General features: G+C 39.9%; 1 protein-coding gene across 1 annotated transcript in view; it reads left to right on the top strand.

The window, feature by feature from the left end:
- Mtp (microsomal triacylglycerol transfer protein) overlaps positions 1-14315 on the top strand; it is a 37057-nt gene that overhangs the window by 12554 nt on the left and 10188 nt on the right. Inside the window, exons 3-9 of the mRNA XM_019041665.2 lie at positions 5609-5808; positions 9241-9444; positions 9837-9992; positions 10338-10503; positions 11578-11732; positions 13013-13173; positions 13795-13955. Of these exons, the coding sequence (XP_018897210.2) occupies positions 5609-5808; positions 9241-9444; positions 9837-9992; positions 10338-10503; positions 11578-11732; positions 13013-13173; positions 13795-13955 (1203 nt within the window). The remainder of the gene's footprint in view (positions 1-5608; positions 5809-9240; positions 9445-9836; positions 9993-10337; positions 10504-11577; positions 11733-13012; positions 13174-13794; positions 13956-14315) is intronic.

Here is a 14315-nt window from a genome sequence, read left to right on the forward strand (position 1 = left end):
CCCGCTCCGCAACGAAAAATGAGGGGGGCAGCGGGGGTGTTTTGGATGTTTCCGCACTTCAAGGGGGTGGCAGTCCTTGTATTTCAATGCTCCGACTGATCGCAACGTTTCAAGGGTCCTCCTCAAGTTGGACATTAGTTTCGGGCATTATTTGTAGTGAATTTCCCGGTTTTTACCCGCTCTGCAACCAAAAATGAGGGGGGCAGGGGTCTAAGAGTTTTGAAAACTCACTTTAAAGTCGCAGGCTGCGTTTGCGTTAACATCGGCAAGAAGTTCCACTCGGATTTGATGCTAAGTTTGAAGCTCTTCTGTGACTTTTCGCATTTTAATGCAATGTTTCATTGTAACAGGCCCATCCCCCCCTACGGGGGGGCTGTGGTGGCCCGGGGGCAATATGAAGACTTCGGTATCAGACTTGGAGTATTCGAGGACTCTTTGAAAAGAGAAACGGTATGTCCAAGAGCCGCCGAAGCTACTCTAAAAAATGAAGGTACGGACCCCCTAAATAACCTTTGGACCCCCCTAACTTTTGACAGGGGGGTCAGATCGACTTCCGGTTTGCGCCAAAAATTTTCTTTTTTCATGCTCTTTCTAACGATGTATCACATGATGGGGGTTGCCATTTGAAATTTTTGAGTTGCCCCCCGCCCCCCCTCCCCATGGGGGGGGTGAAGAACTGAAAAGTACCTCAAAAAGTTTCCCCCTCGATATGAGGAAGGACGCCACAAACCGCAAATCGATATCATAATTGGACAGAGTTAAACAGAAAGGAACCAAGCCACGTCGGGATCGAACCGAGAAAAAGAGGTTTAAAGTTTGGCACTTGCATACACTGAAAAAAATGAGTTAGCGTCAGATGACTAAAAATGGTTTCTATACACTAACTCAAATTGTGTGATTTGGACACACATGATTTTTGGTTTCTGTACACTAACCACTATTAGTGCTGGAAACTAATTCCGCTACTCTAATTCGCATTCGGTAGGGTTGGGTCAACCTAACCTCAAAACTGAGAGAGGAGAAAACGGCTTAGCGAATGATAACTGGACAATACTTTCAGGAAAAGAAGATTTCTTAAAAGATGAGAGGTAAAAATCAACTGACCGGTTCCAAATGAACGACAGAGGAAAGGAATATCCCATAGGTATGTGCAAGTAGACAGAATTATCCTTTAGAGAGACACACACTCACACATGAAACGGTAGCGAATGTTCACACTGAATAAACATATCTCGTCCGAACACTTGAGATATTCTTTTGAAATTACGGGAGAACACGAACTATAGAAGTAAGCAGTAAGTTCACAGATTTTCGTAAAATATAAACTGAACGCGGAACGCTTTAATCGCAATTTAATATAGAAGATTGACGACTCCAACGAATATCATGCTTGTTTACGTTTTGAATCGAACAGACGATTTCTAACCTTAACAGGTTTATTTATGTTGCTTTCGAACGTTTTCAAGAAAGAGAGGACACTATAAATCATACCGGGAGTATTTACATTGTCAAACGAGCCCGAAATTTCACATTTTAATTGATTTTCACGAGCTGACGCGATTGAGGCTGTTGTACCGACGCCACTTTTTCGAAACTAAATAAATGTAACGGACAATGTGGCAGTTAGTGTTGAGGGCGAATTAGTTTGACCCGAAGGTGAATTTGTCTTACCACAGCGCTAATTTTACAGCTAGTGCTGTTTTCCAATTCTGGTTCGCGCTCTAGTAAAGTCAAGTCAGCGTATGAAGCGAATTGATTGGTGCTTCAGTACAATAAATTAGTTCTGAAGCCTAATTTTGATTCTACTTGGCGAGAACTTACCAAATTAGTTCTCAACGCTAACTACTTTTTTTTCAGTGTAAGACTCAATGTAACAGATAAACTTCAAGTTCAATTTCTGCAAAAATTGCTCCAACAAAAACTTTGAATTTTTGGCGATAGATAGTAGAGCAGTGGTTGAGTTTGAAACCACGCATAACTCAATTTTTTCCAAAATGTGGGTTGGTTCCTTTCTGCTTAACTCAGTCCAATTAGAACTAAAGTTATGGCCAGTGGTGCGTAACTTTTGAATAACCCTGTATATATACATTAAGCCGCTTTTATAGCGCAGCTTCGCGCTCTGCGACGCCCAATCGCCTTTGCCCCCTATCCGCCCAGAGATCATCATGCAGTTGGCACCTTCTGATCTCCTCCTTTACTCCTTGTCGCCAACCTTTCACAGGACGTCCACCCCGTCGCCTTCCGGGAGGAACCCAATCGAAAACCTGCTTGGGCAACCGATCGTCTGCCATCCTTCGCACATGTCCATACCAGACCAACTGCTTGAACCTGATATCTTGTACGATGTCCTTCTCCACACCCATAATCTCGCGCACCTTTTCATTGCGCGGATACGCTCTCTTCTTGATATCCCAGCAGACCTCCGCCAAAAGTCAACCTCAGTTGCCCTAAGCATGCCTTCAGTCATTTTCCTCAGTTGCCAAACCTCACTCCCGTAAGTTAAGATACTCTTCACGATGACGTTGTAAATTTTTCGTTTTGTCTCCTTAGAGATACTCTGATCCCAGAGAACCCTTAGCCTCGTGACAGCCTTCCTACCTTGCACATTCCGATCTTTGATAGCCCGATCCAAATTACCGTCCTTAGGTAACCAAACTCCTAGATATTTATACTCATCACAGTCCTGAATTCTCCGGTCATCCTCCAGTTCGATGCTTTGCTGGTCACGACCGATAACCAACTTTTCCGCCTTTACCACATTAGTTTCCTACATACTCGTATATAAGCCTCTATGTTGATATACGGGACACCTGCCCACAAATCTCAACCCCAGTAGACGGCGCACGTGTGTCGCCGTGTCGCCCGCTACGACGTGGACTCTTTTCGGCTGTCTCGGAGACTTTAACGCAGAGGAAAAAAGTTGGATGGGGCAAAACGCGCGATACAATTATTTTGACTTTCAAGAAGATGAAATTGCCGTCTCCCTCTTCCCTCCTCGTCACCCATCTTCGTCCACCGCTAGACATCCTCCCCACCCCCCTTCCCTCAGACGTCAGAGGGGCGACAACATAAGTTATCTAGAGTCCCTTTATACTAAGAGTTAAGACAATATGAATCCATTTCTGATTGGTTACCGTATTTTAGGCCTCCACAGTGTCACAAACGGGAATGAAGATTACATTTTCACCAATTGCAAATATTATAATCTGGAATGGACCAGGGAATTACGGGTTCGGCAAGGAACAAACGGAATGAGAGAAGGAACGGAGAAAGGAACTTGAGAATGGGCCGATCAAATATTACGAAAAACGTTCAATTTGTGTAATATTTATTCCCGTTTGTGATTCCATGAGGGGGTGTTGTCTTAACTCTCAGTATAAAGGGACTCCAGAGGTATCCACCTGTTGATTCGAGGCAAGTCGGGGATGAGGACCACTGTGCGACGGCCTAAGTGGTAGTGGCAAGGTACTCATTTCGAAGTGGTTACGGGCTGGCCGCTCGGCGGTGCAGGTTAGTATTGGTTAGTATTCGCCGGGCTCCTGACGCTCGGCCGCTCTTCCTCAAGTCAAAGACCTCTCTCTACGTGCTTGCCTCCGCCGAGCCCCCCGCCCTCCTCCGATCTTACCCGCCGCTAATTCCACGTCCCAGCCCCGCTGCCCTCGCCCAAGCCCCCGAATATTCTCAAAATTCCCCGGCCCCCGTCCGTCCCGAGAAAAATTTACACACCGAATTTTTCGTCCTCCGCTACGTTCCTCGAGGCAATTCGTCTCGCGCCTCCGCGCAAATTCTTTTCACGTGACTTTCGTTTTATCGGGATAAATTCTCGCGGATCTACTTCTCCGGGGGACAAATTTCGGAAGTGGTTCCAGCGCATTTTTTTGTTATTCTCGCAAAGTCTGTCGGTAAATTTTGTACTCGCTCGACGTTTTTCTGGTTCCCGAGGAAACTTAACCACCTTCGAAACGTGCCTGTGCTTTAGCAACTTTAAACTTTGTGTGCTTCGTAAGAAACCAAAATACAAAAAAACAACCATTTTGTACTGATCCGTCTTTTTGCTGTCAACTTTTCCCGGTGGTTTTGTGTTATGTCATCGACTCTCATCACACTTAGTGCTGCGTTTTCAAGAAAATTATTGGCCCGAGAAAAATTACCTCTGTAAAAATTGTGCCGCACAACTTTACTCCAAAAATACAGTCCGATCGCTATCACTTCCATGCCGTAACCGCTGTAGTACCATATCTAAGTGACTGTGCGATCCGTTACGTGTCCCTCGTAGAAATTTCAATTGTTGCAATCTTACGGCAGCTCTCAACTTTATTTCGTATTGAATTTTGTCGCACCATCAACGAAAAAATACGGAAGATACCTGATTTCCGATCGTTTCTCCGCGTATATTATCAAAGTGATAAAGTAACACCGAGAATGAGTTAAAGTGGTCGTAGTTGGTAGATTTACTCCTAGGAGAAGTGTCATTCGCATAAAACGCACACGTCCTGTTTTTTTACTCCTCATGCGTGACCTCTACTCGCGGTGGTGAATGACCAAGATTCCGTTGGCAGATCCTGTGCCATGACCGGCAGTGCGGTGAACGCGCGATTGTTTACAAGCCAGGAGGTGACTCACCGCATACCACGCTGATCGCGTGCTGCACCAGGAGACGATCTGATTCAACTTTGACCCACTTTCCGAATCGCGTTGAAAAAGATTTCGAAAAGAATTCTCTCCGAAACTTGAACCGAAGTCCTAAAACACGAATTCGTCATCTTTTCTGCCTTTGGATTCCTCCCTTCATAGTTTTACGTGGTCCCAGATAAGTTCTTTCTCCCCGGAAGTGGAACCGTAGTCGAGGAGCGCTGCGTTCTTGTGCCGTTTTTATACTGAATTTCGGTTTCGGATTTTCGTCGACTTAGAGAGCTTGTGCGGTAATAATCTTTCTCGTAAACAATCTCATGCGTGCGGACTGCGGATGATCTTTTTGCGCAACTTTTTAAAGATAATATAGTATGACCAGTTGAATTTCGGAGTTTAGCTCCTCGAATTTTTTTAGTTTCTTCATTCATTTTTTTAAAAGTTCCGGGTTCCTCGATTTTTAGACTGTACCGAATCGTAGATCTGCCGTTTCGTTAAAAAATGATCAACATAAAATCGCATCAAAAGTTTGCGTTCGAACAGCAATGCTCCCAGTTTAAGTTCGGGAGCTTCCAGTTTTAAAGTTGTTGCCAGAACAGCCAAACATACCGCCTTGATTCTTGCAAATGTGCAGGGTGCAACTCGATACCAAGATTGTATTCGATCGTTCATCAGCGTATTAATTGAATACAGCAAAATGAGATAAAAACAACATCGAAAGATGTCCCACGTTTAGCACAATCATCATTTCCAGTTTACAGTGACGTCTCCAGCTCCACGCAGCCCACTGGACTTTGATTTTTGCACCGTATCAGGAACGAGATTAGCGCGTTGTGCGGATTGAATCTGTGACTCGACAGTCCGAGTTCAGTGGAATTAGAGGCCTTTTTGCGGGTGTTCGGAGATAGATTCGCGATGTACCTTGCAACGTTGTTGGTGGCGCTTTGTTATGAAGGGTTGTTTTTGGTCTCGGTTGCAGCGGCTGCGGGCTCAGAGCTGAAGCAATGGACTCCCGGGGTCGGTAGCTCCTTCCGGATGGAATCGACGCTGCTCCTCAACGAGAAGGACGCCCGGACGGGAAAAGACGTCGGGTACCAGGTCCAAGGAGCCGTCACCGTCGCCTGCGTCTGGCAGAACCCCGACCCCTACGCCACCCCTGACAAGCTCCTCAAAATCGAGGTGAGTCCCATTTTCCTTTCCAACGAGTCCTGTCGGGGAAAAAAAGTTAATCGATGTTAGTGCCAAGAGCCTCCAGCAGCTTGGGAAGAGCCATTGAATGAAGTCAGGATCCTAGAAGGGAGGGGGAGGCTATAAAACTACTTGACATGCCCCTGAGAAGGGAAGCGTGCCACAGAAAAAAATAGATGATGCTGACTACAGAACCTTCTATTCACAGGGCTCATGCAGTTTCGTTGTTACACTTACAGAATTGTTCTGTTGTGAGAACAGAACTTCGATCGTGGGAACAGAGTACTCTGTCCTCATAACGGAAGCTTCTGTGACTGTTACAAAAGAAGTGCAGGAGCCCTGTGAACAGGAGTATTTTTTTCAGTGTGGTCAGCGAGCTGATTATTGAAATTGATAGACACAGCTGTAGACAAAAAATACAGAAGGGATACAGAGGGGTCCTAATCTGCCGCACTAAGGAAAACGCCATATCAGGCGTTCCAAATTTTCCTAGACAAGTCACTAATTATCAACAGCATTTGTGAACATATTTCTTCGAATTTCTCAGGTAATTTTGTTTGTAATTTGATTCAAAAAGTCTAGCATCAGAATTTCCTCGATTTTCCAGATTCTATTAATATTTGAGGTCAATCAGGATTTAATCCCGATTTTATCTGGATTTGAGGAAAAATCGGTCGTAAAGTCAGGATTTGAGAAAAGTCGGCCGTCCGATCAGATTTTTTTTATCGATTTATTAATTTTTGAGTTCTGCTTTCGCATACGCTTATGCAGAAATTTTAATTTTTCTCCGCTAAAAATCAGGATTTGGAAAAATTATGAAATCGGGATTTAGCAGCCAGAAATCAAGAAAAAACAGGTTCTATCAGGATTTCCCAAAATTAAAAAAAATAGACACCCTGTTGGTGGAAGATGGTGGTTGCAATGGACAGAAGATGGTAGATAATAGACTAACTAACGGCAACCCACGAAAGACCCTATATTTAACCCATTATTTTCTCCCTTAGTCATTTAGGAACCACCTATTTCAGCCAATAAGTTCGCTTCATATTCCCTTTGTATTTTTTGTCGATAGCTTTGTCTATCAATTTCAATAATCAGCCCCAAGGCTGAACTTTATGTCAGGCTAAAATCGGCGCAAAAATAACAATTTTTAAAGAAAATTCTCATTAAAAATGGAACAGAACGCTAATTTTTTGCGAGTGAAGTGGGGCAAATCTGAAGCAATTTTTAAGAGGGAAGGGGGTTAACGCTGGCCTTACATGTACCTGACATGAGAAAGGATCAAAAAAAGTGTGACGTCATTTACGGACATCCCGTTGATTTATTAGATAATACCCAATCAGTGCTTTTTGCAGTAGAAGGCGCAGTCTCCATATTAAAATAAGTGTCATCGTAATTTAGACGGATTTAATTCAAATTAATTAACTCAACTTCATTTCATGTTGCCCAATTCCTTCTCAATTTATATTTTTCCAACAGAAAATCGTAAAAATACCTCCCTGAAACTCTCCGTGAATGTCTCCGAGGTTATGGACAACACCCTTACTCACACAATTTCAGTCAAAAAGCTTCTATGTTGTCTGTTAAAAAGAATGAGGCAAACATTAATTTGATGTAGTCGCATCGCAATGTTTCTAACAATAAGCCTGCCCTAGTTAACCAGTATTAAGAATGACTTTATTCTGGCGTTTTAAAGCTTATAGTTATACCATAACCGTGAAAAGTCCTGTAATTTATGTTTTGATTTAAATAATGTTTTACTTGCTGCCTTCAAACATTTTTAAATTCTCAATCGAAGAAAGCAGAGGGACTGAGTTGATCTTTTTTGTTTTAATTTACCCATCAACTTTGGTCAAAACAAAACGCTTTGAATATTCCTAGTTCCGTGTCTTGATAGTTGACATGAGATGCGCATCTTCGGTGTTATGACGTTTTGATACAACTATTACTGCTCTGGGGTTGTCCGTATTGCATATTCAAATTGATGAAGGCGACTTGGCTTCTCTGCCTTCGCAAAGATCTTTATGGCAGTGCACTGTGAGTGAAGGTCGTTGCGGCATTTTACTTCGAGGAGCAGGGAACGCGAAACCAAGGGTCAAAGGGCATCAAAGGATCACCAATCACCGTGGTATTGAGTTTTTTCGAAAAGTTTGATGTGTAGTGATGGAATTTCAGATATGCGAGTTTGAGATGCTCAAGTGTATAGAAGCGTATTCCGAGCGCCCAGTATACATGTTTTCCGTATTGTTAGTATGCTTTTGCGATTTATCAACTCTTCTGGTCCGTTTAATTCAAGGGCTACTCTATTTTGGATCCGTTATTGTTCGAGTAAAGGTTTTTGCTCATTCTTCTTTTCCCCTTTTTTGTGAGGAATAAAGCATGAATGAAATATTTACAAAAAAAAAATAAATCGAAAAAATGACGGGATTTTAATATGTGCCCATATTCGTTCACCCGCACAAAATAGGCAATGAAAATTTGCAACGCCGCAAATTGAGGTATGAATGCTTTTTACCCCACCGTCGCGTCGGTGATGGGGAAATGGGTTATTGCGCACGCGCTAGAGTGCAATATCAGCGGTAATCCTGATCTTATGCCATCAGAACGAAACGACACTGTAGAAGGCGCCCTGAGCAACTATTCCACCACAGAAGTATTGCACAGTATCAGACGAAAATGAAGGCGCTAACGTTTGTAGATCGACTGGTATCGATTACCACTCTGTAGAGTCCCACTGTTCGCGCGATATGTGACTCCTGATTGATTGATTTCTGTGAAACTTTGTGCCAAGGGGTATTATTTGAAAGTCGAATTCGCAGTAAAATTTTCAAAATTAAAAATTCCCAAATGGCGGAAGTGGCACAGAATGCTTTTTTGACGCCTTCGAAATTAGCCGATTTTGCAATCGAGATATCATTCTATTGTTTTTCTCTTCAGTTTTTTTCAAAATCGATGTCCTCTCAGCTAACTGCTAACTTTGACCTCGATATCGGCGTGCTCTTTAACTTTTTTTGCGTCGGAACTGCTTGTTTATTCATTCATGTATTTATAGTTTTATTTCTTTCTCTGAGGAATAATACAATCAAAGTTTATCATCTTTAGGTACACCATAGATACAAACGTGCAAAAGCGAGCTGATAGGTACACAAATTGTCACTTATAATCAGTGCCATTACTACTTACCATGTACATGCTGTTATCCAGGCGCTGATTTTTAACGGAAGTCTTAGTGTGTACTTACCCATATCCGAATTTTCTAACTAAAATTGATTACCGGCTATTGATTATTGTAGCCTTTCGGCTCCAACTCACGTTTGTCCCGACCTAGTTTGTTTGTTTCTTTTTTTGTTTTTTATTACTTCCTTTTTTTTTCTTGTATTGCTAACATATATCAGAGACAATTTTTTCATGTTTTATCTACAGCTCCAATACCCACAGCTGCTCATCAAATCGCGAAAAGCCCCCGCGCCAGAAGGATTTGTAACACACGGCTCGAAATTAGATTCCCTGAAAAATGGGCCGATATTCGTTCACTGGGTCAATGGCAAAATCAAGAATGTGTACACAGTTTCAGGGGAAGACCCTGCTATTGTCAATTTGAAAATTGCTGTCGCCTCTCTCTTTCAGGTAAAGTCTTACTTTGGTATAATGAATTTCACAAAAGCTTGCCTTGCAAAGAAAGTAACTTTTTTCCCTCTTGAAAATAGAGATCAATTTTTCTCTGTCAATTTTCATTCTTATTCATTCTATGATACAATTTTTGCAAAGGTTGAAAAAGCTTTGCCTAGAATCAAAGAAAAGAAATACAAAGAAGATACCTACATTGCTGCCGTTATCGCATCGCTTTCATGTTTACCTTTCCCATGTTATGTGAGAAGAGATATTTATCTTCGTAACTTTTGTAAATTAAAACTAATTTTAGAGACTAATTCGCAAATTATTTAAGAGGGTAGCCGAATTTGACAAGATTTTCAATAATACATTCTACCGTCACTCATGATAATCTGTTTTCGTTTCAGTATCAAACTGGTGACAGTGAAGGACCAAAGGAAGAAATGGATGCATCTGGAGTATGCAAAACTTCTTACGTGTCTATTGATTCCCATACTCTCCTCAAACGGAAAAGCAATTGCAAATTACTTCCACCCTTACCATTCGTTCAGCATCCAGAGAAGGTACGTTTTCGTGTCCTAGGATTTACTAGGATTTACCTCAGGTTATTTTTAGTGTATCCATTCGACAACCAATAATAGTATACGCGCTGTCAGGATCTCTCGACCTTTTTTTTTTTCTTTTCTTTCCTTTTTGTACTAAAGTTCATAAAAAAATTGCTGCACCCATTAATTCCTTTCCAAGTTTTATTTAAAACAATTTCCCATTGATAGGTGCTTATGCATAAGTACAAAGAATTATGGTTTTGCAAATGTTTATACCTGTCTTGGAGAGATCGTGCGAGGTTTTCAAAATTAAAATCTCTCCAGTTCAATATTTTAAGAAAATACAATAATTTTTTGTTTTAGGTCTGGAGTGCGGATGTTGACTCAAAACGAGAAGTTTTCTATGAGTTCAACAAGGACCTTAGCCAGATAAAAAGAATTGCCTCTGAGGAGAGTCATGTCTTTCATGTCGCAGCCCGTGAAGATGTTGGAAGTACAATCACCGCCAGACTTCAACTTTTGAATTCAGGTAATAGAAAATTCCTAATTTTCAGCAAATTTCCTCTCACTGAATTCACACCACGTTTTAGAATGTCCACAGGTAATTCCTGCAATATTTAGGAATTAAATTTTCTCAGATATCTGTATAATGTGAACAATATGGACCACTAGAAAAGTTATGAATTTTAGCATTCTGATTCATGTTTCCTCCTCAGACTTTCATGTACCCAGAGTATGATTTTACCAAGATCATCTTCTAACCAAAATATTAATGTTTTTATACGACACTAGTTACAAAAAAGTCTACAGGAACCTAATTGCGCACTACAGCGGTTTGGGAGGCCACTTAATTGATCAGAGTTCCTTCCCTGCCTTGTGTTGTTCAAAGTCCAAACAATGCACAACAGCCTAGCTGAAGATACCATAGCACCATGGTATATTTTCATCATGCAGAGTCTCTTACAGAGGCCTTCACTGTGTGATAAAATTCAAGCAGTTATGGTTTTTTTCTCCATCTCTTTTAATTTGCGGAAAATTTAGACCTATGCACCGAAAAACGTTAATATCTTGTTCAGAAGTTACTTTTAATCATTTTCTTTGCACATATTGTGTTCTACATGAAATTTTAATGAGGATATATACATATGTGGTACCTATAGTTTGACTCCATGGAACAAACCACATAGAATTGTGTTTACAGGACAGTCTTGTGTTAAGACAACATACATAGCCCACTTATTGAGTTTAAGAGAACAAACACGTTTGGTTTTAGCTTATTATGTTATATATTTTCCTATCATCTTATCATTAGTCTGTATAGCTTAGGTAAGATTTTTATACCTCACCGATATTTCAGTTTCGTTTCAAAATCGTTGACCTCATTTATTACTCCAAATGAATAAGGAAAATTCTTTGAATTAAAGAAAATGTATTGAAAAAAACGTAAACAAATAGGAAAGAACGGAGCCAATATGTGTAAGAAATTTGAAAGTAAAAAACTAATTTAAAATTAGTTTTCCATCTGTGTCATTGGTCTAAAATCATGTTTATTTTAATGAATCTTTGATATTTGGCTTGTGTAATATGCCCTTGGAATTTGCAGGTATTCCGTTCGAGGCCTCTGTTGCTGATGCTCCAAGCGTAGATCAAGCTGTACAAGTTCTCAGCAAAGAGTTGAAACTTTTGCTATCAGGACAATACTTAACGCTGCAGAGAGAAGTTCTGTCGTGTCAAGACGATGCTGACTCCTGTCCCAATGTAAGTTACCTGCAGTACAGTATATTTTGTAGAACAATTGGAATTAATTTTCCAATTAGGAACCATAATTTCTGACTCATTTGAAGAAGCACTTATTTGCGCATGGAAACTAAAGGCACACACGTTGTCCCTAAGATGAGCTGGAAATCGTAGTTCCTAAGGAATTGCAAATTGTAGCCCAATTGCAACTGGTTGTAAAATAATGCAATCCAAGTCTGAATTAATGGACCATATTTTAAGCCTGTAGCACCTCAAACAAGTTACAGATTATTTTACACATAAAGTCTGACGGAGAGATAATTATTCTACTAACTTGGTGACTTTGTGCCACTATTATGATCAAACTATTAAGATTTGTAAAAGTCTGCGTCCTTTTCAGAAGTTTATTTTCAAACTTACTCTTGCAAACAGGCTGCACTGCTAAATTTTGAGAAGAAAATACATTGAAGCATCCATTACCATTATAGCTAATCTAAGAGGTGGCTTGGATACCAAAATCCATGAATAATGCAGGTAGACCCAGGAGTTGCCACATAAACACAATTTTTTCTCACTTTTTTCATCCAGTGCATTTTGATGTAAAAAAACAAGACCTGTGCTGTATGAACATAAGCACAAATCCCTTGTTAAACCAGAACGAGAAAGACTGGAACTCCTTTGTAGTATTTGAAACTATTTCCATAAATTTTAAAAAAAAATTAACAAATTTAAAATGTTCAAACTTTTCTCTTCAAAAGTCACTGTTTTTTCCAACCTATACTAAAATAAAATCTACACAAGCTCGCTTAGGAGCCAGCCTGGATTCGACAGGCCTCATTCAAAAACTTTAAAAAATTAAAAACTCGAGGGGCTAAAAGCTTTCAATCCAAGAAGTTTTAAGAAACTAGTCTCAGACTCATTACTTATCCTCCTCAATCTTGGGTCTTAGTTGAGAGCCATATCTAGGACAAAAATTGACCGGCGAGTACCTAGAGATTGCTTTGCAGGCTTAAAATGACGGGATTCTAATTGTCAGCGTAGCTATCAAAAAGTTTTTTTAATCACTTTCAACCATTCAAAGTGGCATATTACATAGCTTTAAATGAATGCTTGAAAACAAACAGAAAATTAGCTAGTCTAAAGAAATCATTTGAACTACTTTTCAATTGACTATTGAGGAAAACTAATTTTTTGTTTTCATCTCTCTGCTCGCCCCTGTGGCCAAGCGTATTTTTATTACAATAACTCTGTTTTTTTTCCTTTTCTAACTGTTCTTCTCTTATTTTTTTATTATTTTTCAGTTAGCAAAGCTTATCAAAGAGAATCGGGAGGCACTGCATGGCAAGAATTTTGGAACAACGAGATCAGCTTCACTTTTCATCAAACTCATCAAAGCAGTGAGGAATGGGAAGAAGGAGGAAATCATTAAAGTCATGAAACACTCCAAAAATGCCAATCTTCTGTAAGTTCCAATAATTTTCCTTTATCTTCCTAGTCTCTCCATAAGAAGCTATTTTCTGTAAGCGAGTCCTGATGGTGTACTCATAGGGCATAAATTTCCGCCATGCAAGTCGCTGCACATGTACAAATTAATGTCTATGACTCAGTAACTTTGATTTTATCAAAAATACCTGAAGAAATCACATATTTTTCGGGAAAAGTAGTGGCCTCAACTTATCAGTAAGGAGCTGGTTTGAAAATTTTAACCTTGGTTAAGTGTCATAGAAAGTTTTTACTTCGAGAGGCTATGGTAAATATTCAGCTGATTTTCCAAATTTACCTACTCTTGCTCTACATACATTCCTGGAATTGTGTCTCTAAGATGAATTCTTCAAGAAATTTTTTATTTGATCATCTTATTCTAACCTAGTTCTATTGGAGCTCTAGAAATGTTGTCTGTGATTTATCATTCAAGATCCCACAATTTTACTAAATATATCTAACACCATGAATCTATTTCAGTTATTCAATTGAAAATGTGATCCTTGTAATATCATGTTTGTTAAAAATCAAATTTATTTAAATTTTACCTAGTGATGTTTTGTTGAAGCTTTAATTTCCAATCCCTAATTCATTTTTGCAGGCCTCAGTTGTACGATGTGTTGGGAACAGCTCAGACAATTACCGCTCACGAAGCTGCGATGAAGCTACTCAACTTGAACAGTGAGGCAGATGTTGACAAGGCTGAAAGGTATTTTTGGGCACTTGCTCTGGGTTCACAACCGCTGCAGGCTGTGATTCAAGGTGACTATTTTTTCTAATCACTTGTAGTTATATCCTTTTAAACAGATGAACTAAAAAAGTTAACTCACCAAATGGCATTAAAAGGTCTAAACGTTTTTCATTTATGTTTTCAAACTTCAAATAAAAAATTTACCTCACAGTCGCTTGTTTTAATAATCAGTGCAAGGGCTCCAAAATAGCCAAATTGCGAATAATCACTGATTGGAAGATACATAAAATCTGGATATTAAACAGATACTCGTAGCTGTAAATAGTTTAAAAAAGTGCGTTCTTTCTTTTTACTGAAAATGTCAGCTCATTTTCGAAATAATTATGTACAAAGCTGATTTTAAGTTAATAAAATAAAATAGTTTTATGTTT

The sequence above is a fragment of the Bemisia tabaci genome, chromosome 3, assembly GCF_918797505.1.
Source record: "Bemisia tabaci chromosome 3, PGI_BMITA_v3".
Taxonomy (NCBI): domain Eukaryota; kingdom Metazoa; phylum Arthropoda; class Insecta; order Hemiptera; family Aleyrodidae; genus Bemisia; species Bemisia tabaci.